Source organism: Oncorhynchus mykiss, chromosome 7, assembly GCF_013265735.2.
Source record: "Oncorhynchus mykiss isolate Arlee chromosome 7, USDA_OmykA_1.1, whole genome shotgun sequence".
NCBI classification, from domain to species: Eukaryota; Metazoa; Chordata; class Actinopteri; order Salmoniformes; family Salmonidae; genus Oncorhynchus; species Oncorhynchus mykiss.
In genome coordinates, this window is record NC_048571.1 from 442,895 (window position 1) to 468,834 (window position 25,940).

The 25,940-nt window shown below is 49.1% G+C and overlaps 1 protein-coding gene across 4 annotated transcripts in view; it reads left to right on the top strand.

Annotated features, from left to right (window-relative positions):
* Positions 1-22,344, top strand: part of LOC110495368 (growth arrest-specific protein 6) — a 28,170-nt gene extending 5,826 nt beyond the window's left edge. Inside the window, exons 3-15 of one of the 4 annotated variants that reach the window (XM_036981916.1) lie at positions 234-258; positions 576-638; positions 6,875-6,997; positions 8,534-8,653; positions 8,729-8,851; positions 12,195-12,313; positions 14,143-14,261; positions 14,447-14,636; positions 14,934-15,098; positions 15,188-15,356; positions 16,357-16,499; positions 19,503-19,710; positions 20,666-22,344. In XM_036981916.1, the coding sequence (XP_036837811.1) occupies positions 234-258; positions 576-638; positions 6,875-6,997; positions 8,534-8,653; positions 8,729-8,851; positions 12,195-12,313; positions 14,143-14,261; positions 14,447-14,636; positions 14,934-15,098; positions 15,188-15,356; positions 16,357-16,499; positions 19,503-19,710; positions 20,666-20,817 (1,719 nt within the window). In that variant the 3' untranslated portion in view covers positions 20,818-22,344. Of the gene's footprint in view, positions 1-233; positions 259-575; positions 639-6,874; positions 6,998-8,533; positions 8,654-8,728; positions 8,852-12,194; positions 12,314-14,142; positions 14,262-14,446; positions 14,637-14,933; positions 15,099-15,187; positions 15,357-15,482; positions 16,030-16,356; positions 16,500-19,502; positions 19,711-20,665 lie in introns of those variants that run through there. The other 3 variants (XM_036981917.1, XM_036981918.1, XM_036981919.1) reach the window with 3 other exon arrangements.
* The last annotated feature ends 3,596 nt before the right edge of the window (positions 22,345-25,940 follow it).

The following is a 25,940-nucleotide window of genomic DNA, read 5'->3' on the forward strand; positions in this document are numbered from 1 at the left end:
ATAGCACAAACAGACTGGCACTCGGGCTATTCTGCAGGAGAGAGAGTTGTAGAATGTTCCCAGGAAGCCCTGGAGGGGCTACTAGTCTGTGTGGTGCCACACCCCGTTAACATGAGATGACATGATGCATATCTATCACCAGACACATTTAGTCTCAATCTGTCATGTTTGACCTCATAGACTGTTATCAAACATCACTAACAGCCTCTCTCCTTCTGTCCTCTCTCCTTCAGGACTACTTCTTTCCAAAGTACTTAGGTAAGTTTGGTTCCTGTTCCCAACCTCTTCAGCTTTGGGTGAGATTGTTATTACTTGATTAGGATATTAGCATCTGTTGTATGGTGTTTAACTATCTTCTCTCTGCCCTGTCTCGCTCTCTCTCTGCCCTGTCTCTCGCTCTCTCTCTCTGCCCTGTCTCGCTCTCGCTCTCTCTCTCTGCCCTGTCTCGCTCTCGCTCTCTCTCTGCCCTGTCTCGCTCTCTCTCTCTCTGCCCTGTCTCGCTCTCTCTCTCTGCCCTGTCTCGCTCTCTCTCTCTCTGCCCTGTCTGTCTCTCTCTGCCCTGTCTCTCTGATTAGCGTGCATGGAGAAGTTTGGGGACACGGACAAGAAGAAACAAGACCTGATCACCTGTGTTCACAGTGAGTTCCTCGTCTGTCTGTCCTCCTGACTAGGGCTGCAGACAGACAAACTGACTCACGTACAGTAGATATGAGCATGTAGCTCCTCTCTCTACTCAACTTTTATTTCACACCTCTTTCTACCATACTCTCATTCAACCTCTCTCCTCTCCCATTCCCTCTCTTTCTCTTGCCCTCTCATTCCCTCTCTTTCTCTCCCATCTCATTCCCCTCTCTTTCTCTCCCATCTCATTCCCCTCTCTTTCTCTCCCATCTCATTCCCCTCTCTCTCGCCCTCTTTCCCCCTCTCTCTCGCCCTCTTTCCCCCTCTCTTTCCCCCTCTCTCTCGCCCTCTTTTCCCCTCTCTCTCTCTCTCGCTCTCGCTCTCTCTCATTCCCTCTCTCTCTCCTCTCTCATTCCCTCTCTCTCTCCTCTCTCATTCCCTCTCTCTCTCCTCCCTCTCTGTGTGGTTTATACATGTTGTCTATGAGGAGCAGTGAGCACACAGTTCCTTCTGTTGGGCAGGGCAGGCTGCACTGCACCACCTCACTACTGCAGAACACTGAGAGAAAGTTATCTGATTTAAGGTGAAGATAAGAGGGATGTCTCTTCATGTCTATGGGTCAGTGTCTACTGGGCGTCAGCCAGCATGACACGGCGAAACAACTGCTGTGACTTTGAGAGAGAGAGAGCGATGCGTGTGGAACTCTGCAGTAGTAACCAAGTGTGCGTGACACACCTCCTTTCAGCATCACGCAATCCGTGACTGCAGATCTGAGATCAGTGACGTGAGCAAGCTGTGACGCCAGTGAGGGTGGGGGGGGGGGGGTGAAAGAGGAGGAGAGAGAAAGGCTGGAGTATTCTGCTGCATCAGGGCTGCTGAGTCCAGGAATGAGTGGGCCTGCCCATCCTGTCTGCTGATTGGTTGTTGGAACTCTAGTCAGAGTCAGCCAGGGAGTTGATATGACTCAGCCGTGCGTCCAGGACAGAGAGATTGTCCCCCCCCCCCGTCAGCACACAGTCAGCAGTAATGGAAGGAGAAAGAACTGCAGGAACTACTAGTTTATATATAACACTCCAGGATGGATAGATAGAGACGAGGGGGAGAGATGGGAGGGGGAGGGAGGGGGAGAGATGGGAGGGGGAGGGAGGGGGAGAGATGGGAGGGGGAGGGATGGGAGGGAGGGAGGGGGAGGGATGGGAGGGAGGGAGGGAGGGGGAGAGATGGGAGGGGGAGGGAGGGTGAGAGATGGGAAGGGGAGGGAGGGGGAGAGATGGGAGGGAGGGGGAGAGATGGGGGGAGGGAGGGGGAGAGATGGGGGGAGGGAGGGGGAGAGATGGGAGGGAGGGAGGGGGAGAGGAGGGAGGGAGGGGGAGAGATGGGAGGGGGGGAGAGACGGGAGAGGGAGAGACGGGAGGGGGGGAGGGGGAGAGACGGGAGGGGGGGAGGGGGAGATAGCGAGAGACGGGGGGGAGGGGGAGATAGCGAGAGACGGGGGGGAGAGGGAGATAGCGAGAGACGGGGGGGAGAGGGAGATAGCGAGAGACGGGGGGGAGAGGGAGATAGCGAGAGACGGGGGGGGGGGAGCGAGAGACGGGGGGGAGTGAATTTTGGCCCATTCCTCCTGGCAGAGCTGGTGTAACTGAGTCAGGTTTGTAGGCCTCCTTGCTCGTACACAGTTCTGCCCACAAATGTTCTATAGGAATGAGGTCAGGGCTTTGTGATGGCCACTCCAATACCTTGACTTTGTTGTCCTTAAGCCATTTTGCCACAACTTTGGAAGTACGCTTGGGGTCATTGTCCATTTGGAAGACCCATTTGCGACCAAGCTTTAACTTCCTGACTGATGTCTTGAGATGTTGCTTCAATATATCGACATACTTTTCCATCCTCATGATGCCATCTATTTTGTGAAGTGCACCTGGCCCTCCTGCAGCAAAGCACCCACACAACATGATGCTGCCACCCCCGTGCTTCACGGTTGGGATGGTGTTCTTCGGCTTGCAAGCCTCTCCCTTTTTCCTCCAAACATAACGATGATCATTATGGCCAAACAGTTCTATTTTTGTTTCATCAGACCAGAGGACATTTCTCCAAAAAGTAAGATTTTTGTCCACAAGTGCAGTTACCTTCTCTCTCTTTTCCCCCCTTCTCTCTCCCTTCCCCCCCCCCTTCTCTCTCCCTTTCCCCCCCTTCTCTCTCCCTTTCCCCCCCTTCTCTCTCTCTTTTCCCACCTTCTCTCTCTCTTTTCCCCCCTTCTCTCTCTCTTTTCCCCCCTTCTCTCTCTCTTTTTCCCCCTTCTCTCTCTCTTTTTCCCCCTTCTCTCTCTCTTTTCCCCCCTTCTCTCTCTCTTTTCCCCCCTTCTCTCTCTTTTTCCCCCCTTCTCTCTCTTTTTCCCCCTTCTCTCTCTTTTTCCCCCTTCTCTCTCTTTTTCCCCCTTCTCTCTCTTTTTCCCCCTTCTCTCTCTTTTTCCCCCTTCTCTCTCTTTTTCCCCCTTCTCTCTCTTTTTCCCCCTTCTCTCTCTTTTTCCCCCTCTCTCTCTTTCCCCCCCTCTCTCTCTCTTTCCCCCCCTCTCTCTTTCCCCCTCCTCCCTCTCTCTTTTCCCCCCCTCTCTCTCTCTTTTTCCCCCCCTCTCTCTCTTTTTCCCCCCCTCTCTCTCTCTTTTCCCCCCCCTCTCTCTCTTTTTCCCCCCCTCTCTCTCTCTTTTTCCCCCTTCTCTCTCCCTTTTCCCCCCTTCTCTCTCCCTTTTCCCCCCTTCTCTCTCCCTTTTCCCTCCATCTCTCTCCCTTTTCCCTCCCTCTCTCTCTTTTCCCCCCTTCTCTCTCTTTCCCCCCCTCTCCCTTTCCCAAGTGCAGTTAGCCAGGCTCGTCCAGGCAGGTACAGTGAGGAAAAAAAAGTATTTGATCCCCTGCTGATTTTGTACGTTTGCCCACTGACAAAGAAATGATCAGTCTATCATTTTAATGGTAGGTTTATTTGAACAGTGAGAGACAGAATAACAACAAAACAATCCAGAAAAACACATGTCAAAAATGTTATAAATTGATTTGTATTTTAATGAGGGAAATAAGTATTTGACCCCCTCTCAATCAGAAAGATTTCTGGCTCCCAGGTGTATTTTATACAGGTAACAGGCTGAGATTAGGAGCACACTCTTAAAGGAAGTTCTCCTAATCTCAGCTTGTTACCTGTATAAAAGACACCTGTCCACAGAAGCTATCAATCAATCAGATTCCAAACTCTCCACCATGGCCAAGACCAACGAGCTATTCAAGGATGTCACGGACAAGATTGTAGATCTACACAAGGCTAGAATGGGCTACAAGACCATCGCCAAGCAGCTTGGTGAGAAGGTGACAACAGTTGGTGCGATTATTCGCAAATGGAAGAAACACAAAAGAACTGTCAATCTCCCTCGGCCTGGGGCTCCATGCAAGATCTCACCTCGTGGAGTTGCAATGATCATGAGAACGGTGAGGAATCAGCCCAGAACTACACAGGAGGATCTTGTCAATGATCTCACGGCAGCTGGGACCATAGTCACTAAGAAAACAATTGGTAACACACTACGCTGTGAAGGACTAAAATCCTGCAGCGCCCGCAAGGTCCCCCTGCTCAAGAAAGCACATATACATGCCCGTCTGAAGTTTGCCAATGAACATCTGAATGATTCCGAGGACAACTGGGTGAAAGTGTTGTGGTCAGATGAGACCAAAATGGAGCTCTTTGGCATCAACTCAACTTGCCGTGTTTGGAGGAAGAGGAATGCTGCCTATGACCCCAAGAACACCATCCCCACCGTCAAACATGGAGGTGGAAACATTATGCTTTGGGGGTGTTTTTCTGCTCAGGGGACCGGACAACTTCACCGCATCAAAAGGGACGATGGACGGGGCCTTGTACCATCAAATCTTGGGTGAGAACCTCCTTCCCTCAGCCAGGGCATTGAAAATGGGTCGTGGATGGGTATTCCAGCATGACAATGACCCAAAACACACGGCCAAGGCAACAAAGGAGTGGCTCAAGAAGAAGCACATTAAGGTCCTGGAGTGGCCTAGCCAGTCTCCAGACCTTAATCCCATTGAAAATCTGTGGAGGGAGCTGAAGGTTCGAGTTGCCAAACGTCAGCCTCAAAACCTTCATGACTTGGAGAAGATCTGCAAAGAGGAGTGGGACAAAATCCCTCCTGAGATGTGTGCAAACCTGGTGGCCAACTACAAGAAACGTCTGACCTCTGTGATTGTCAACAAGGGTTTTGCCACCATGTACAAAGTCATGTTTTGCAGAGGGGTCAAATACTTATTTCCCTCATTAAAATGAAAATACATTTATAGTATTTTTTTATGTGTTTTTCTGGATTTTGTTGTTATTATTCTGTCTCTCACTGTTCAAATAAACCTACCATTAAAATTATAGACTGATCATTTCTTTGTCAGTGGGCAAACGTACAAAATCAGCAGGGGATCAAATACTTGTTCTCCCCACTGTACCTGCCTGGACCTGCCTGACTAAAACACTTCACATTATATAGTAACAGAGCTATGGACCAGCCTGGCTAAAACACTTCACATTATATAGTAACAGAGCTATGGACAAGCCTGGACCAGCCTGGCTAAAACACTTCACATTATATAGTAACATAGAGCTATGGACCAGCCTGGCTAAAACACTTCACATTATATAGTAACAGAGCTATGGACCAGCCTGGCTAAAACACTTCACATTATATAGTAACAGAGCTATGGACCAGCCTGGACCAGCCTGGCTAAAACACTTCACATTATATAGTAACATAGAGCTATGGACCTGCCTGGCTAAAACACTTCACATTATATAGTAACATAGAGCTATGGACCAGCCTGGCTAAAACACTTCACATTATATAGTAACAGAGCTATGGACCAGCCTGGACCAGCCTGGCTAAAACACTTCACATTATATAGTAACATAGAGCTATGGACCTGCCTGGCTAAAACACTTCACATTATATAGTAACATAGAGCTATGGTCCAGCCTGGCTAAAACACTTCACATTATATAGTAACAGAGCTATGTACCAGCCTGGACCTGCCTGGCTAAAACACTTCACATTATATAGTAACAGAGCTATGGACCAGCCTGGACCAGCCTGGCTAAAACACTTCACATTATATAGTAACATAGAGCTATGGACCTGCCTGGCTAAAACACTTCACATTATATAGTAACATAGAGCTATGGACCAGCCTGGCTAAAACACTTCACATTATATAGTAACATAGAGCTATGTACCAGCCTGGACCAGCCTGGCTAAAACACTTCACATTATATAGTAACAGAGCTATGTACCTGCCTGGACCAGCCTGGCTAAAAAGCTTCACATTATATAGTAACATAGAGCTATGGACCAGCCTGGCTAAAACACTTCACATTATATAGTAACAGCGCTATGGACCAGCCTGGCTAAAACACTTCACATTATATAGTAACAGAGCTATGGACCAGCCTGGCTAAAACACTTCACATTATATAGTAACAGAGCTATGGACCAGCCTGGCTAAAACACTTCACATTATATAGTAACATAGAGCTATGTACCTGCCTGGACCAGCCTGGCTAAAACACTTCACATTATATAGTAACAGAGCTATGGACCAGCCTGGCTAAAACACTTCACATTATATAGTAACAGAGCTATGGACCAGCCTGGCTAAAACACTTCACATTATATAGTAACAGAGCTATGGACCTGCCTGGCTAAAACACTTCACATTATATAGTAACAGAGCTATGGACCTGCCTGGCTAAAACACTTCACATTATATAGTAACAGAGCTATGGACCAGCCTGGCTAAAACACTTCACATTATATAGTAACAGAGCTATGGACCAGCCTGGCTAAAACACTTCACATTATATAGTAACAGAGCTATGGACCTGCCTGGCTAAAACACTTCACATTATATAGTAACAGAGCTATGGACCAGCCTGGCTAAAGCACTTCACATTATACAGTAACATAGAGCTATGGACCAGCCTGGCTAAAGCACTTCACATTATATAGTAACATAGAGCTATGGACCAGCCTGGCTAAAACACTTCACATTATATAGTAACAGAGCTATGTACCTTCACATCTATGACTTGCTGTACTGTAGGATGTTATTTCCCTGACAGGATGACCTCTAATGCTCTCTTTCTTTCTCTCCCCTCCCTGTCTCTCTCTCCCTTCTCCCTCTCCCTCCCCCTCTCTCCCTTTCCCTTCCCCCTCTCTCAGATATTCCAGACCAGTGCTCTCCGTCTCCCTGTAATCCTCGAGGTACGGTGCGCTGTGAGGACCAAAAGGGCGACTTCCTCTGCCACTGCTTCACTGGCTGGACAGGAGTCCGTTGTGAGAAAGGTACTGTGACACGATCTACAGAAACTCAGTGGACTTGTTCCACGTTGCAGCCCACTGGCTGATCCACCAATCACCTGGCGTCAGAAATAACTACTCATTACTAGTTGGAGATCAGTCAGTCACAATTTACCCACAATCCCCGATGTGATGCTGAGGAATAGGACCAGTGTATTGGGGACATAGAGTCTGGCCACATGGCCAGGGAGAAGGCTACTGTGTTATTGTTCGTCACACATACAAAGGGACAGAGGTGGGGACAGAGAGGATTTTCTGCAGTGTTACACTGTCTCCAGAATGTGACAATGATCGGTACAGGGTGAGTCCTGTCTGACCTTGACTTGGATAGACAGTGACAAAGCTGTCTCCATCCACACAGACACACACATGCCGTCCCTGGAGTGCCACTGGGCTCTGTGTGAGTTGTCTGTATGTCTCTGCCCTCTCTCTCTCTCTGTCTCTGTCTCTCTCTTTCTCTTTCTCTGCCCTCTCTCTCTCCCTTTCTATGTCTCTGCCCTCTCTCCCTCCCTCTCTGTCTCTCTCTCTCTCTCCCTTTCTCTCTGTCTCTGCTCTCTCTCTCTCTCTCTCTCTCTCTCTCTCCCTTTATATGTCTCTCTGTGGGTCAATATGGACTGGATGTGCAGGAAGTGAACAGGTCACATGTAGAGCAGAATGAGAAGTCACATGACCCTGCGAAGAGAAGGTCAGCGCTGGGCTGGTTACAGGGGGCTGGTGACCTATCTCTACGGAGGGGGCTGGGGGCCTGTCTCTACGGAGGGGGCTGGTGACCTGTCTCTACGGAGGGAGGGGGCTGGTAACCTGTCTCTACGGAGGGAGGGGGCTGGTGACCTGTCTCTATGGAGGGAGGGGGCTGGTGACCTGTCTCTACGGAGGGAGGGGGCTGGTGACCTGTCTCTACGGAGGGAGGGGGCTGGTGACCTGTCTCTACGGAGGGAGGGGGCTGGTGACCTGTCTCTACGGAGGGAGGGGGCTGGTGGCCTGTCTCTACGGAGGGAGGGGGCTGGTGGCCTGTCTCTACGGAGGGGGCTGGTGACCTGTCTGTGTGAATGCCTCCTGCACTGCTGCTGTCTGTTTCCCAAATGACCCCTAGTCCTGGTTTGAGTGCACTACTTTTGACCAGAACACCATGAGAATAGGGAGCCATGTGGAATGCAGACTCCATCTCTCACTGTTCTGTGGTGACTCATCCTGCCACCCAGCCGTTGGTCGGCGGGGGAAACCAGAACACAACGTGTCTGACTGACTCTGAGGCGGAGGCTTTTCCACTGGCCAACCACACATACACAGAAACCATTCAGCTCATCAGAGCAGTCACTCTGAGCCGCCGGAAAAGAGGCGTGTGTGTGTGTGTGTGTGTGTGTGTGTGTGATTTACTTAGTTAAAGACAATGTATAAACGTTTTAATCAGAACTCACATTAAAGTGTCATGTGACACTTAGCTACGTTCAATGTAGTTGATGGATAAAGTGATTGGTTCATATTGTCACATGTCCTCTGTGTCTCTCCTGTGATTGGCAGATGTCAACGAGTGCAACAAGAGGAATGGAGGATGTGACCACGAGTGTAACAACACTATGGGTAGCTACCATTGCTCCTGTCGCCGCGGTTACATGCTGGTCAGACACCAGATGTGTAACGGTAAGACACACACACACACACACCTTACCTGAAGGAAGTATTGAACTGTCCTTACTGTGTGTGTGTGTGTTTCAGACGTGGATGAGTGCCAGGATCCAGGTATGTGTGGGACAGCGAGGTGTGTGAACCAGGATGGAGCCTATGACTGTCTGTGTGAGACGGGATATGTTTACGACAACAACACCAAGACCTGCCTAGGTGAGCAGTACACCAAAAACACATTACTCAGTACTGACACATTATATACATGTAATACAAACTATAATGTATAGAATACATTATATACAGTGCATTCTGAAAGTATTCAGACCCCTTGACTTTTTCCACATTTTGTTACGTTACAACCTTATTCTAAAATTGATTAAAAATAAAACCGTATGTCATCAATCTACACACAATACCCCATAATGACAAAGTAATAACAGGTTTTTAGAAATATTTACAAATGTATTGAAAATAAAAAAACAGATACCTTAATTACAGAATTATTCAGACCTTTTGCTATGAGACTCGAAATTGAGCTCTGGTGCATCTTGTTAACATTGATCATCCTAGAGATGTTTCTACAACTTGATTGGAGTCCACCTGTGGTAAATTACATTGATTGGATATGATTTGGAAAGGCACACACCTGTCTATATAAGGTCCCACAGTTGACAGTGCATGTCAGAGCAAAAACCAAGCCATTATGTCGAAGGCATTGTACGTGGCGCTCTGAGACAGGATTGTGTGGAGGCACAGATCTGGGGAAGGGTACCAAAACATTCCTGCAGGTCCCCAAGAACACAGTGGCTCCATCATTCTTCAATGGAAGATGTTTGGACCCTCCTTCCTAGAGCCTCCCGGCCAAACTGATCCATCAGGGGAGAAGGGCCTTGGTCAGGGAGGGAACCAAGAACCCAATGGTCACTCTAACAGAGCTCCAGAGTTCCTCTGTGGAGATGGGAGAACCTTCCAGAAGGACAACCAACTCTGCAGCACTCCACCAATCAGGCCTTTATGGTAGAGTGGCCAGACGGATTCTCGCTTGAACTCTTTGTTCTGAATGCCAAGGGTCACATCTGGAGGAAACCTGGCACCATCCCTACGGTGAAGCGTGGTGGCAGCATCCCTACGGTGAAGCGTGGTGGCACCATCCCTACGGTGAAGCGTGGTGGCACCATCCCTACGGTGAAGCGTGGTGGCACCATCCCTACGGTGAAGCGTGGTGGCACCATCCCTACGGTGAAGCGTGGTGGCACCATCCCTACGGTGAAGCGTGGTGGCACCATCCCTACGGTGAAGCGTGGTGGCACCGTCCCTACGGTGAAGCGTGGTGGTGGCACCGTCCCTATGGTGAAGCGTGGTGGCACCGTCCCTACGGTGAAGCGTGGTGGCACCGTCCCTACGGTGAAGTGTGGTGGTGGCACCATCCCTACGGTGAAGCGTGGTGGCAGCATCCCTACGGTGAAGCGTGGTGGCAGCATCCCTACGGTGAAGCGTGGTGGTGGCACCGTCCCTACGGTGAAGCGTGGTGGCACCATCCCTACGGTGAAGCGTGGTGGCACCATCCCTACGGTTAAGCGTGGTGGCACCGTCCCTACGGTGAAGCGTGGTGGCACCGTCCCTACGGTGAAGCGTGGTGGCAGCATCCCTACGGTGAAGCGTGGTGGCAGCATCCCTACGGTGAAGCGTGGTGGCAGCATCCCTACGGTGAAGCGTGGTGGCAGCATCCCTACGGTGAAGCGTGGTGGCAGCATCCCTACGGTGAAGCGTGGTGGCAGCATCATGCTGTGGGAATGTTTTTCAGCGGCAGGGACTGGGAGACTAGTCAGGATGGAGGGAAAGATGAACGGAACAAAGTACAGAGAGATCCTTGATGAAAACCTGCTCCAGAGCGATCAGGACCTCAGACTGGGGAAAAGGGTTCACCTTCCAACAGGACAATGAGTCTCTGAATGTCCTTGAGTGGCCCAGCCAGAGCCCGGACTTGAACCCGATCGAACATCTGTGGAGAGACCTGAAAATAGCTGTGCAGCGACGCTCCCCATCCAACCTGAGAGGATCTGCAGAGAAGAATGGGATAAACTCCCCGACTACAGGTGTTCCAAGCTTGTAGCTTCATACCCAAGAAGACTTGAGGCTGTAATCGCTGCCAAAGGTGCTTCAACAAAGTAAAAAGTTGGAAAACTTAATTAAAAAAAAAAAGTCAAGGTGTCTGAATACATTTGGAATGCAGTGTGTGTGTACACAGCCAGGTGTAGCTAGTCTAGTGGTGCAGCCAGCTGTCCTTCATACATACCAACACACACACGCCAGTGGAGGCTGGTGGGAGGCGCTATAGAAGGACCGGCTCATTGTAATGGAATGGAACGGAGTCCAACGTGGTTTCCATACGTTTCATGTGTTTGGATGCTAATTCCAGTCATTTACAATGAGCCTGCCCTTCTATAGCGCCTCCCACCAGCCTCCACTGACATACACAATCTCTCTCTCACACAATCTGAGACACACACACACACACACACAGACACACACAGACGACTGCCTCGACTGCCAAAGTAAGCTGTTAGCACGTCATCTTTTTATTTATAGTCAAAACATTCTGTTTAATTTTTTTTTTGCAAGACCGATCTCTATCTGCACGACATCCTCTCCTGCCAAACGCTCAATGGTCCTTATAAATGTCATTGGGAAATGTAATCCTAGTCTTTTATTTGTCAAACAAGTTTGTTCCTGTCTTGGATTCAACTTACTGAGAGAGAGGAGAGGGAGGGAGGGAGGGAGGGAGAGAAAGCGGGGGAGGGAGAGAAAGCGAGGGAGGGAAGGAGGGAGGAAGTGAGGGAGAGAAAGCGGGGGAGGGAGGGAGGGAGGGAGAGAAAGCGGGGGAGGGAGAGAAAGCGAGGGAGGGAAGGAGGGAGAGAAAGCGGGGGAGGGAGGGAGGGAGGGAAAGTGGGGGAGGGAGGGAGGGAAAGCGGGGGAGGGAGGGAGGGAATGAGGGAGGGAGGACGGGAAAGCGGGGAAGGAGGCGCGGGGGAGGGAGGGAATGAGGGAGGGAAAGCGGGGGAAGGAGGGAATGAGGGAGGGAGGGAAAGCGGGGGAAGGAGGCAGGGAATGAGGGAGGGAGGGAAAGCGGGGGAGGGAATGAATGAGGGAGGGAGGGAGGCGGTCACAGAGTTACTCTTTAGAAGAACTAACATTTATCCATCCGTATCATAATAAACCTCATGGCCTTCTAAGGTCATTCAGACAGACGTTCTGGCTTCATCCCAAATGGTTCCCCATTCCCTATGTAGTGCACTACTTTAGACCCCGGCTGTAGGGGAATAGGGTGCCATTTGGGACATGGTTCAGTTGACATCACGAGAAATCTAAGTCAGGAGTTGTTCCTCCATCTGTTGATGCTGATAACATTTTAGAGACGTTGTTTTTCACTTCAGTGGTTTTCTCCCCCAGCCTTGTCTGGGGGTTGTAGTTCCAGAGATGGACCAATGGACACCCTTCTCTCTGTTTTTCTCCCTCCCTCTTTCTCCCCCTCTCTCTTTCTCTCCCTCTCTGTTAGATGTGGATGAGTGTGAGCAGGGAGTGTGTGAGGAGTGTGTGAACACACCCGGTAGTTTCCGGTGTTTCTGTGACGGTCGGCAGGGCAAGAAGTTGAGCCACGACCTCAGGAGCTGTCAGGTAAAAAGTCCCCACTCACATTATCAAGACCCGTAGAAAACATTATCAAGACCCGTAGAAAACATTATCAAGACCCGTAGAAAACATTATCAAGACCCGTAGAAAACATTATCAAGACCCGTAGAAAACATCAGGACCCGTAGAAAACATTATCAAGACCCGTAGAAAACATGATCAAGACCCGTAGAAAACATGATCAAGACCCGTAGAAAACATGATCAAGACCCGTAGAAAACATGATCAAGACCCGTAGAAAACATTATCAAGACCCGTAGAAAACATTATCAAGACCCGTAGAAAACATTATCAAGACCCGTAGAAAACATTATCAAGACCCGTAGAAAACATCAGGACCCGTAGAAAACATTATCAAGACCCGTAGAAAACATGATCAAGACCCGTAGAAAACATGATCAAGACCCGTAGAAAACATGATCAAGACCCGTAGAAAACATTATCAAGACCCGTAGAAAACATTATCAAGACCCGTAGAAAACATTATCAAGACAAAACATTGTCAAGACCCGTAGAAAACATGATCAAGACCCGTAGAAAACATTATCAAGACCCGTAGAAAACATTATCAAGACAAAACATTATCAAGACCCGTAGAAAACATTGTCAAGACCCGTAGAAAACATTATCAAGACAAAACATTGTCAAGACCCGTAGAAAACATTATCAAGACAAAACATTGTCAAGACCCGTAGAAAACATTATCAAGACCCGTAGAAAACATTATCAAAACCCGTAGAAAACATTATCAAGACCCGTAGAAAACATTATCAAGACCCGTAGAAAACATTATCAAGACCCGTAGAAAACATTTATCAAGACCCGTAGAAAACATTATCAAGACAAAACATTGTCAAGACCCGTAGAAAACATTATCAAGACCCGTAGAAAACATTGTCAAGACCCGTAGAAAACATTATCAAGACCCGTAGAAAACATTATCAAGACTCGTAGAAAACATTATCAAGACCCGTAGAAAACATTATCAAGACCCGTAGAAAACATTATCAAGACCCGTAGAAAACATTATCAAGACCCGTAGAAAACATTTATCAAGACCTGTAGAAAACATTTATCAAGACCCGTAGAAAACATTTATCAAGACCCGTAGAAAACATTTATCAAGACCCGTAGAAAACATTTATCAAGACCTGTAGAAAACATTTATCAAGACCCGTAGAAAACATTTATCAAGACCCGTAGAAAACATTATCAAGACCCGTAGATAGTCCGGGATTCAGTCAAAGATTCATTATCGACAAGCAGCACTGTACTCTAGACCAGGGCTCCCAACCCTCTTCCTGGAGATCTACCGTCCTGTGGATGTTCAGTCTACTAGCTACTTCCAGACACAAATGGGAGAACACCTCACTCTGAGCATGTTACTCATCGTAGCAGAGCTGGTTAGGCTGTTTTCATGTTATCCAGAGCGTTGGTAACTGTAACTGTGCTGCTTGTAACAATTGAATTGTTTTTTTGCCGACATTTACTGACACTGGTTATATTCAACGGTGTAGCGCGTTCGTAAATTCCTCAGTTATTCTGCGCTCTGAAATCGGAGTAGATAGCCAGAGTGAATTAACTGCTGCAACACTATACTCATTCCTCCCCCTCTCTTTCCCCCACCTCTTCCCCCCACCTCTCTCTCCTCCCCACCTCTCTCCTCCCCACCTCTATCTCCCCCACTTCTCTCTCCCCCACCTCTCTCTACTCCCCCACCTCTCTCTCCCCCACCTCTCTCTCCTCCCCACCTCTCTCTCCCCCACCTCTCTCTCCTCCCCACTTTGCTCTCCTCCCCCCCTCTCCCCCACCAGGAGATCACTACATGCGTCTCTCTCACCATGAAGAGGAACTCCCGTTCTCTCTACCTGGGCCGAATGTTCAGCGGAGTCCCAGTGGTCAGGCTACGCTTCCGCAGGAGAGTCCAGACTGGGTAGGCCTTACCTTTTACCTCTAACCTTTTAACCTTACCAGTCTCCTGAGGTTTCAACCTCTTTTCCAAGAGACCTGGAAAGATGCCAGCAAGGAAAAAGCATTTTAAGGGTTTATAGGTCCAACCATAGTCTTGTACCATTGTAGAATTATATTACATCCTGTCTTTGTCTCTCCCTCCTCTAGCTTCTCAGCTGAGTTTGACCTCCGTACCTTTGACCCAGAGGGGGTCATCTTCTTCGCTGGTGGTCACCTGAACAGTTCCTGGATTGTTCTTGCAATGCATCATGGGAAACTGGAGCTGCAGCTGAGGTACGGGGCGGTCAGCCGGGTCACCAGCAGCGGGCCTGCCGTCAACGACGGACAGTGGAGAAAGGTCAGAGGTTATTCTGGGGTTTACAAGGTGGGGGTGTAACTTATGGGTTTGGTCTCAATAGTCTAAAGTGGCATCTCCTCTCCTGAGGGGTCGTTGACTCAGGGGTGCATCCCAAACGGCCCCCTATTCCCTATGTAGTGCACTACTTTTTGGAGGTGTTACTGGGGACCTGGTCAGAATGTGTGCTGTATAGGAAGTAGGATATCATTTGGGACTGAGACACTGTAGGATAAGAACGTGTCAAATGTTGTTTTTTTTTTACAATTTGAGCTCCTGTCTTTTCTGATTGGTCTGTAGATCTCAGTGGAGGAGCAGGGGCGGAGTCTGGTGATAAAGATTGACAGGGAGGCAGTGATGAAGATAGCTGTGAATGGAGATCTGTTCACCCTGAAGAAAGGCATGCATGAACTCAACCTGACTGTAGGGGGCGTCCCTTTCAAAGAGGACAGTCTCATCAACCAGGTTAGGGGGGGGTGGGGTCTGTTCTCTCTAGAATCTCTGCTATGGGGAGATGTGCGTGTTGTGTTCTCTGCCTAATGTGTGTTCTCCAGGTGAACCCGAGGTTTGATGGCTGTATGCGCGAGTGGCGCTGGTTAACCGGAGAGGATACGTCAATTCAGGAGACCATCAAGTCTAATGACAACATGCAGTGTTTCAGTACAGAAAACCCCGGAACCTATTACCCTGGGACAGGCTTCGCTCTGTTCAACATCACATACGGTGGGTCTGGTGTGTGTGTGTGTGTGTGTGTGTGTGTGTGTGTATACACGTCTCTATGCATCTTCTGATTTGTATGTATCGTTTACACATTGACCTGTGTATGTATAACCACATCTCTCTCCCCAGCAGAGTCCCAGTCTCTGAGTATCCAGCTGACTCTCATCTCTCTCCCCAGCAGAGTCCCAGTCTCTGAGTATCCAGCTGACTCTCATCTCTCTCCCCCAGCAGAGTCCCAGTCTCTGAGTATCCAGCTGACTCATCTCTCTCCCCCAGCAGAGTCCCAGTCTCTGAGTATCCAGCTGACTCATCTCTCTCCCCAGCAGAGTCCCAGTCTCTGAGTATCCAGCTGACTCATCTCTCTCCCCAGCAGAGTCCCAGTCTCTGAGTATCCAGCTGACTCATCTCTCTCCCCAGCAGAGTCCCAGTCTCTGAGTATCCAGCTGACTCATCTCTCTCCCCAGCAGAGTCCCAGTCTCTGAGTATCCAGCTGACTCTCATCTCTCTCCCCAGCAGAGTCCCAGTCTCTGAGTATCCAGCTGACTCTCATCTCTCTCCCCAGCAGAGTCCCAGTCTCTGAGTATCCAGCTGACTCATCTCTCTCCCCCAGCAGAGTCCCAGTCTCTGAGTATCCAGCTGACTCTCATCTCTCTCCCCAGCAGAGTCCCAGTCTCTGAGTATCCAGCTGACTCACATCTCTCTCCCCCAGCAGAGTCCCTGTCTCTGAGTATCCAGCTGACTCTCATCTCTCTCCCCAGCAGAGTCCCAGTCTCTGAGTATCCAGCTGACTCACATCTCTTTCCCCCAGCAGAGTCCCAGTCTCTGAGTATCCAGCTGACTCACATCTCTCTCCCCCAGCAGAGTCCCAGTCTCTGAGTATCCAGCTGACTCATCTCTCTCCCCAGCAGAGTCCCAGTCTCTGAGTATCCAGCTGACTCATCTCTCTCCCCCAGCAGAGTCCCAGTCTCTGAGTATCCAGCTGACTCACATCTCTCTCCCCCAGCAGAGTCCCAGTCTCTGAGTATCCAGCTGACTCTGAGACCAGCCTCCACTGTTGGGGTTCTATTGGCCCTGGTTTATCAGGACAGCGTCCCTCTCTCCATCTCTCTCTCCGACTACCACAGAGACAACCAGGAGTGGCGGGAGGTGAGAGGTTACTTGGCCCGACGCTGTCGGTCTGTCTGACTCAATTTGCTTTATTGGCATGAAGTAACAATGTAGATGTTGCGAAAGCTTACTTTGGAGATTTACAATATTAACATAATTAATAATAATAATCAATATTGTCAGGGACAACAGTAACAACAATAACCAAGGGTCAAAATAACCATTGAACGATAACAATGGAGGACATGTGCAGGTTGGTTGGTCAGTCAGACACTGGCAGGCAGCAATGTAGTGCGCTGCCAACCCACAGCTCTCTGCCTCCTCCCCCAACAGGACGGGTAGCCTATCCCTCCCCCAACAGGACGGGTAGCCTATCCCTCCCCCAACAGGACGGGTAGCCTGTCCCTCCCCCAACAGGACGGGTAGCCTGTCCCTCCCCCAACAGGACGGGTAGCCTGTCCCTCCCCCAACAGGACGGGTAGCCTGTCCCTCCCCCAACAGGACGGGTAGCCTGTCCCTCCCCCAACAGGACGGGTAGCCTATCCTCATCAGAGAGGTCTTTGAAACCTTGAATAAGGGTTTCAAATTTGGGGAAATTAAACTCGAATTGTTTTATATTTTTTTACATTTTGTCAGGATATGCAGCTCCGTCTCAGGTTCTGCTGTTGTGTCGATTTAGGGCCAGATAGCACTGCATTGTGTTTGTGTTTCTCAGTAAGTAATATAGTTTTGGTTTTGACTGTGTTGTAATTTGGTTTATTCTGATTGGTTGGATGTTCTGGTCCTGAGGCTTCAGTGTGTTAGTAGAACAGGTTTGTGAACTCAGCCCCAGGACCAGCTGGATGAGGGGACTGAGGCTTCAGTGTGTTAGTAGAACAGGTTTGTGAACTCAGGACCAGCTGGATGAGGGGACTGAGGCTTCAGTGTGTTAGTAGAACAGGTTTGTGAACTCAGGACCAGCTGGATGAGGGGACTGAGGCTTCAGTATGTTAGTAGAACAGGTTAGTGAACTCAGCCCCAGGACCAGCTGGATGAGGGGACTGAGGCTTCAGTGTGTTAGTAGAACAGGTTTGTGAACTCAGGACCAGCTGGATGAGGGGACTGAGGCTTCAGTATGTTAGTAGAACAGGTTTGTGAACTCAGCCCCAGGACCAGCTGGATGAGGGGACTGAGACTTCAGTGTGTTAGAACAGGTTTGTGAACTCAGGACCAGCTGGATGAGGGGACTGAGGCTTCAATGTGTTAGAACAGGTTTGTGAACTCAGGACCAGCTGGATGAGGGGACTGAGGCTTCAGTGTGTTAGAACAGGTTTGTGAACTCAGGACCAGCTGGATGAGGGGACTGAGGCTTCAGTGTGTTAGTAGAACAGGTTAGTGAACTCAGGACCAGCTGGATGAGGGGACTGAGGCTTCAGTTTGTTAGTAGAACAGGTTTGTGAACTCAGGACCAGCTGGATGAGGGGACTGAGGCTTCAGTGTGTTAGTAGAACAGGTTAGTGAACTTAGGACCAGCTGGATGAGGGGACTGAGGCTTCAGTTTGTTAGTAGAACAGGTTTGTGAACTCAGAACCAGCTGGATGAGGGGACTGAGGCTTCAGTTTGTTAGTAGAACAGGTTTGTGAACTCAGGACCAGCTGGATGAGGGGACTGAGGCTTCAGTTTGTTAGTAGAACAGGTGTGTGAACTCAGGACCAGCTGGATGAGGGGACTGAGGCTTCAGTGTGTTAGTAGAACAGGTTTGTGAACTCAGGACCAGCTGGATGAGGGGACTGAGGCTTCAGTTTGTTAGTAGAACAGGTGTGTGAACTCAGGACCAGCTGGATGAGGGGACTGAGGCTTCAGTGTGTTAGTAGAACAGGTTTGTGAACTCAGGACCAGCTGGATGAGGGGACTGAGACTTCAGTTTGTTAGTAGAACAGGTGTGTGAACTCAGGACCAGCTGGATGAGGGGACTGAGACTTCAGTGTGTTGAGTTTGAGTTTATTTTATTTTTACAGGGACAGTGCACATTTATCAACGTTTCAGTAAAAGTGCCGGTTTTAGCCAGCCGGCTAATTTTCAACCGCAGTCCCTGGGCAGGTTATTAAAAACAATTACAATATAGACAATAGCAGCATAGAACAAGCAAGACATAGCAACAGGTTAGTAGAACAGGTTTGTGAACTCAGGACCAGCTGGATGAGGGGACTCTCTTCTCAGCTCTTGGTGTTGCAGGGCTTGGTAATGATATGATATGTCACTGTATGTTTCCGAAACTGAATTGTTATTTTTTTTAGTTTTTATTATAAATGGATATTGGTCTAATTCTGCCCTGCATGCATGGCTGTCTGACTCGCAGTCTGACTCTGACCTCTGTCTGACTCTGACCTCTCTCTGTCTGTCTGACTCTGACCTCTCTCTCTCTGTCTGTCTGACTCTGACCTCTCTCTGTCTGTCTGACTCTGACCTCTCTCTGTCTGTCTGACTCTGACCTCTCTCTGTCTGTCTGACTCTGACCTCTCTCTGTCTGTCTGACTCTGACCTCTCTCTGTCTGTCTGACTCTGACCTCTGTCTGTCTGTCTGTCTGACTCTGACCTTTCTCTGTCTGTCTGACTCTGACCTCTCTCTCTCTGTCTGTCTGACTCTGACCTCTCTCTCTCTGTCTGTCTGACTCTGACCTCTCTCTGTCTGTCTGACTCTGACCTCTCTCTGTCTGTCTGACTCTGACCTCTGTCTGTCTGTCTGTCTGACTCTGACCTCTGTCTGTCTGACTCTGACCTCTCTCTGTCTGTCTGACTCTGACCTCTCTCTGGCTGTCTGACTCTGACCTCTCTCTGGCTGTCTGACTCTGACCTCTCTCTGGCTGTCTGAATTCATGTTTTGTTTGTCTCGAGTGTGATGTCTGTCTGTCTGTCTGTCTGACTCTAACCTCTCTCTGTCTGTCTGACTCTGACCTCTCTCTGTCTGTCTGACTCTGACCTCTCTCTGGCTGTCTGAATTCATGTTTTGTTTGTCTCGAGTGTGATGTCTGTCTGACTGTCTGTTTCTCTCTTCCCCCCCAGTATGTCCTGGTCTCTGTGGGTGATGTGATCGTGGCCAGCGCCCCGGCCTTCCTGTGTGATGCAGAGGTTCATGAGGTCAATGTGACGGTCAGTGGGAACCTGACCATACTAGAGGTGGACGGTCAGCCTGGACAGAGTCACACCACACCTGGACAGGAGACGGTTGACCTCAGCCTGCCTTCAACCACCTTTATAGGAGGGCTCCCCGGTGAGTTAGACGGGTATAGGAGGGCTACCCGGTGAGGTAGATGGGTATAGGAGGGCTCCCCGGTGAGTTAGACAGGTATAGGAGGGCTGCCCGGTGAGTTAGACAGGTATAGGAGGGCTACCCGGTGAGTTAGATGGGTATAGGAGGGTGAGGTAGACGGGTATAGGAGGGCTACCCGGTGAGGTAGATGGGTATAGGAGGGTGAGGTAGATGGGTATAGGAGGGCTACCCGGTGAGGTAGATGGGTATAGGAGGGTGAGGTAGATGGGTATAGGAGGGCTACCCGGTGAGGTAGACGGGTATAGGAGGGCTCCCCGGTGAGGTAGACGGGTATAGGAGGGTGAGGTAGACGGGTATAGGAGGGCTCCCCAGTGAGGTAGACGGGTATAGGAGGGCTCCCCGGTGAGGTAGACGGGTATAGGAGGGTGAGGTAGACGGGTATAGGAGGGTGAGGTAGACGGGTATAGGAGGGTGAGGTAGACGGGTATAGGAGGGTGAGGTAGACGGGTATAGGAGGGCTCCCCGGTGAGGTAGACGGGTATAGGAGGGTGAGGTAGACGGGTATAGGAGGGCTCCCCGGTGAGGTAGACGGGTATAGGAGGGCTCCCCGGTGAGGTAGACGGGTATAGGAGGGTGAGGTAGACGGGTATAGGAGGGCTCCCCGGTGAGGTAGACGGGTATAGGAGGGCTCCCCGGTGAGGTAGACGGGTATGGGAGGGCTCCCCGGTGAGGTAGACGGGTATAGGAGGGCTCCCCGGTGAGGTAGACGGGTATAGGCAGAGAGAGACATGTAAGAACACACACTCATTACTACTGTACTCTAGACAAACACCCAGTTACGAATAAAGAGACACACACACACACACACAGTTTCGCCATTACCATTAACCACTTCTCCTGGTGTCATTAATTTCCGGTCTGACCCCTGACCTGTGACCTCTAACCCCTGTACCAGACGTGCCCCTGGTGTCGACCCTGGTGTCGTCGTTCTACCGCGGCTGCATGGAGGTGACGATCAACGGCCTGGCTCTGGACCTGGACGAGGCCTTCCACAAACACAACGACATCCGCTCCCACTCCTGCCCTCTGCTGGGGGGGGCCTTGTGACCGCTGCAGTCCCCTTCAGCCCCATCCTCACTGGAGCAGGGGGGAGTTACCCCTAGACACTGATCTTGGGTCAGTTTGACATTTCCCCCACAGGATTAGGGGGAATGGAAGCTGATCCTAGACACTGATCTTGGGTCAGTTTGACATTTCCCCCACAGGATTAGGGGGAATGGAAGCTGATCCTAGATCTGTAGCAAGGGGAGACTTCACCCTGTCCACTACAGTCCACCATAACCCACAGGGCCTTAACCTAAGCAAGGAATGAGTCCCAAATAGCACTCTATTCCCTATATGACCCCTATGGGTTCTGGTCAAAACTAGTGCACTATTTAGGGAATAGGGTGCCATTTGGAATGTACCCAGGAGCTGGCCGAGTGGCCAACCCTTCTCCTGACCAACCCTCAGTCATTCTGCCCTCAGCGTGATTGAATGTAGGAGCAGCACTCTCACATCTGAGGTTGCAGGTGCGTAGGAAAATTCAGTGATATCTTGAAAAGAAAAATCCAATATTTCACATGGCTCTTGACAGTATGTTTTAGTGTAATGAGGTTATGTACCGGCCTCACGGCCTTCGTCAGAGCTCACGGTGATCCAACTGGATCCATAAGTGGAATAACTGGCAGTAATCCAGAAGAGGTTTGGTCAACTGACCCAGTCCATTGTGGAATAAACCCTATCAGGTGTGTGTGTGGGGTTGTAATTCAGTAGCACAAGGCTTTGTTGTTGTAAAACTAGCACACCATCGCAGGTGAAAATGGACTGAGTTTAATACAAACATCTGTTCGGTGCTTTCCAACTTAATGCAAACTTAGTCTACCTGCAATTTAGCTCTGCACACTGCCTACATATTACAACATAGGGCCTTCTGTTCATATGACCCCATTAAAGACCCTTCCCCTCCCAAACCATGCTTCTAGTCCTCCACAGTTACATCCACCCCCACCGTCAGCCAATGAAACACTCCATACTGTCCCCCTTTCACATGCCCCGCCCTCCTGCCCTCAGTATCACCAATCAGCACACGCCAGGAACACACTTTAAGCCAATCAGACGAGGCTAATTAACATGCAGTAACCAATCAGACACACGGGGAAGGGCATCAAGAGCACTGCTTCACCCCACTGAGCTACTGAGAGAATAGGAGTGGAAGTGTTGTAATATACTGTACGTGTAAATAATGTCATGCTTTTTAGAAAAAAACACAAAAGGAAACAAACAAAGACCTGAACGCATTGAGATAATCACCCAAAACAGTTTCACTTCTCTACAGAATGTCAGAACAAACATCTTTCTTCATTTCATTAGGCCAGAAAGGGCTGCAGTATTTCCTCCTCTGGGATCTAGAGTTTCTGATGAGTTTCACAGTGGAGCGATCGATGGTTTTCTCCTCTGTGTTGTGTGTTATTATACTATAGGTTTGTTTGGCTGCTGATTTGTTCTCCTGTCTTTTAGTCTGTACATCCCTGATCACATCAATTCAGTCTGATTTGAAAACGTAATAAAGATGATGACATGGGAGTTTTAAAACTGGTTGTGGAGAGATTTTTTCATTGTGCTGCTCATTATGTCTTAGCCCAGTGTGACCATGATAATGTCCCAAATGGGACCCTATGTAGTCCACTAGTTTTGAACAGGGCCCTGGTCATCAGAGCTGAACACTGCAACTACATCACATGACCACTAGGTGGAACCAGAAGCGTAATAACAAATCGCACGGTTCAGTCAGTATTTTTATATAATGTAAAACATTTTAATACCGGGATCCCACCACAGTGAGAGAAGTTGGTTCACATTTCAAACATTTGGTTCTCCTCTCAATTTATGTTCCAGTTAATTGCTGACCCAAGCCCTTCCTACTCTCTGACCCAAGCCCTTCCTACTCTCTGACCCAAGCCCTTCCTACTCTCTGACCCAAGCCCTTCCTACTCTCTGAACCAAGCCCTTCCTACTCTCTGAACCAAGCCCTTCCTTCTCACTGACCCAAGCCCTTCCTTCTCACTGACCCAAGCCCTTCCTAATCTCTGAACCAAGCCCTTCCTACTCTCTGACCCAAACCCTTCCTACTCTCTGACCCAAGCCCTTCCTACTCTCTGAATCAAGCCCTTCCTTCTCACTGAACCAAGCCCTTCCTAATCTCTGAACCAAGCCCTTCCTACTCTCTGACCCAAACCCTTCCTACTCTCTGACCCAAGCCCTTCCTACTCTCTGACCCAGGCCCTTCCTTCTCTCTACAGCAGTGTGTATATAACTCTCTCTCTAATTTCTATTTCAGTTTGGACACACCTACTCATTCTAGTTTTTTTTTGTGTAACTATTTTCTACATTGTAGAATAATAGTGAAGACATCAAAACTATGAAATAACATATGGAAACATGTAGTATCCAAATATGAGATTCTTCAAAGTAGCCACCCTGTGCCTTGACAGCTTTGCACACTTTTAGCATTCTCTCAACCAGCTTCATGAGGTAGTCACCTGGAATGCATTTCAATTAACTGGTGTTCCTTAAGTTAATTTGTGTAATTTATTTGAGCCAATCAGTTGTGTTGTGACAAGGTAGGGGTGGTATACAGAAGAGCCTTATTTGGTAAAAGACCAAGTCCATGCTATGGCAAGAACAGCTCAAATAAGCAAAGAGAAACGACAGTCCATCATTACTTTAAGACCTGAAGGTCAGTCAATACGGAACATGTCAAGAACTTTGACAGTTTCTTCAAGTGCAGTTGTAAAAACTGTCAAGCACTATGATGAAAATGGCTCTCATCAGGACCACCACAGGAAAGGAAGACCCAGAGTTACCTCTGCTGCAGAGGATAAGTTCATTAGAGTTACCAGCCTCAGAAATTGCAGCCCAAATAAATGCTTCACAGAGTTCAAGTAACAGACGCATCTGAACATCAACTATTCAGAGACAGGCCTTCAAATCAAATGTTATTGGTCACATTCACATGTTCAGCAAATGTTAATGCAAGTGTAGCGAAATGCTTGTGCTTCTAGTCCCGACAGTGCAGTAATATCTAACAAATTCACAACGACTGCCTTACACACCCAAATGTAAAGGGATGACTGAGAATATGTACATATAAATATATGGATGAGAGATGGCCGTGCGGCATAGGCAAGATGCAGTAGATGGTACAGTATACAGTATGAGCATGATATGTGTAGGATATGTAGACATTATTAAAGTGATTAGTGATTCCTTTATTACATCCATTTATGAAATGTATTAAAGTGGCCAGAGATTTGGGTATATTTCCCATCCATTCCCATTATTAAAGTGGCTGGAGTGGCTGGAGTTGAGTCAGTGTGTTGGCAGCAGCCACTCAATGTTAGTGGTGGCTGTTTAACAGTCTGATGGCCTTGAGATAGAAGCTGTTTTTCAGTCTCTCGGTCCCTGCTTTGACGCACCTGCACTGACCTCGCCTTCTGGATGATAGCGGGGTGAACAGGCGGTGGCTCGGGTGGTTGTTGTCCTTGATGATCTTTATGGCCTTCCTGTGACATCGGGTGGTGTAGGTGTCCTGGAGGGCAGGTAGTTTGCCCCCGGTGATGCGTTGTGCAGACCACACTACCAATCTTGAGAGCATTACGGTTGTGTGCGGAGCAGTTGCCGTACCAGGCGGTGATACAGCCCGGCAGGATGCTCTCGATTGTGCATCTGTAAAAGTTTGAGTGTTTTAGGTGACAAGCCAAATTTCTTCAGCCTCCTGAGGTTGAAGAGGCGTTGTTGCACCTTCTTCACCACGCTGTCTGTGTGGGTGGACCATTTCAGTTTGTCTGTGATGTGTACGCCGAGAATCTTAATGTTCCACTTTCTACACTACTGTCCCGTCGATGGGGATGGGGGGCTGTTCCCTGAAGTCCCCAATAATTTCCTTTGTTTTGTTGACGTTGAGTGAGAGGTTGTTTTCCTGACATCACACTCCGAGGGCCCTCACCTCCTCCCTGTAGGCCGTCTCGTCGTTGTTGGTAATCAAGCCTACCACTAGTGTCGTCCGCAAACTTGATGATTGAGTTGGAGGCGTGCATGGCCACGCAGTCAAGGGTGAACAGGGAGTACAGGAGAGGGCTGAGAACGCACCCTTGTGGGGCCCCAGTGTTGAGGATCAGCGGGGTGAAGATGTTACCTACCCTCACCACCTGGGGGCGGCCCGTCAGAAAGTCCAGGACCCAGTTGCACAGGGTGGGGTCGAGACCCAGGGTCTCAAGCTTAATGACGAGTTTGGAGGGTACTATGGTGTTAAATGCTGAGCTGTAGTCAATGAACAGCATTCTTACGTAGGTATTCCTCTTGTCCGGATAGGATAGGCAGTCTGTGGACCTCTTGGGGCAGTAAGAAAATTGGAGTGGGTCTAGGGTATCAGGTAGGGTGGAGGTGATATGATCCTTGACTAGTCTCTCAAAGCACTTCGTGATGACAGAAGTGAGTGCTATGGGGCGATAGTCATTTAGTTCAGTTACCTTAGCTTTCTTGGGAACAGGAACAATTGTGGCCATCTTGAACCATGTGGGCACAGCTGACTGGGATAGGGATTGATTGAATATGTCCGTAAACACACCAGCCAGCTGGTCTGCGCATGCTCTGAGGACGCGGCTAGGGATGCCGTCTGGGCTGGCAGCCTTGCAAGGGTTAACACGTTTAAATGTTTTACTCACGTTGGCCATGGTGAAGGAGAGCCCACAGGCTTTGGTAGCGGGCCGTGTCAGTGGCACTGTATTGTCCTCAAAGCGAGCAAAGAAGTTGTTTAGTTTGTCTGGGAGCAAGACATCGGTGTCCGCAACAGGGCTGGTTTTCTTTTTGTAATCCGTGATTGACTGTAGACCCTGCCACATACGTCTCGTGTCTGAGCCGTTGAATTGCGACTCTACTTTGTCTCTATACTGACGCTTAGCTTGTTTGATTGGCTTGCGGAGGGAATAGCTACACTGTTTGTATTCGGTTATGTTTACAGTTGCCTTGCCATAATTAAAAGCTGTGGTTCGAGCTTTCAAGTTTTGCACGAATGCTGCCATCAATCCACGGTTTCTGGTTAGGGAAGGTTTTAATAGTCAGTGGGTACAACATCACCGATGCACTTGCTAACAAACTCCCTCACCGAGTCAGCGTATACATCAATATTA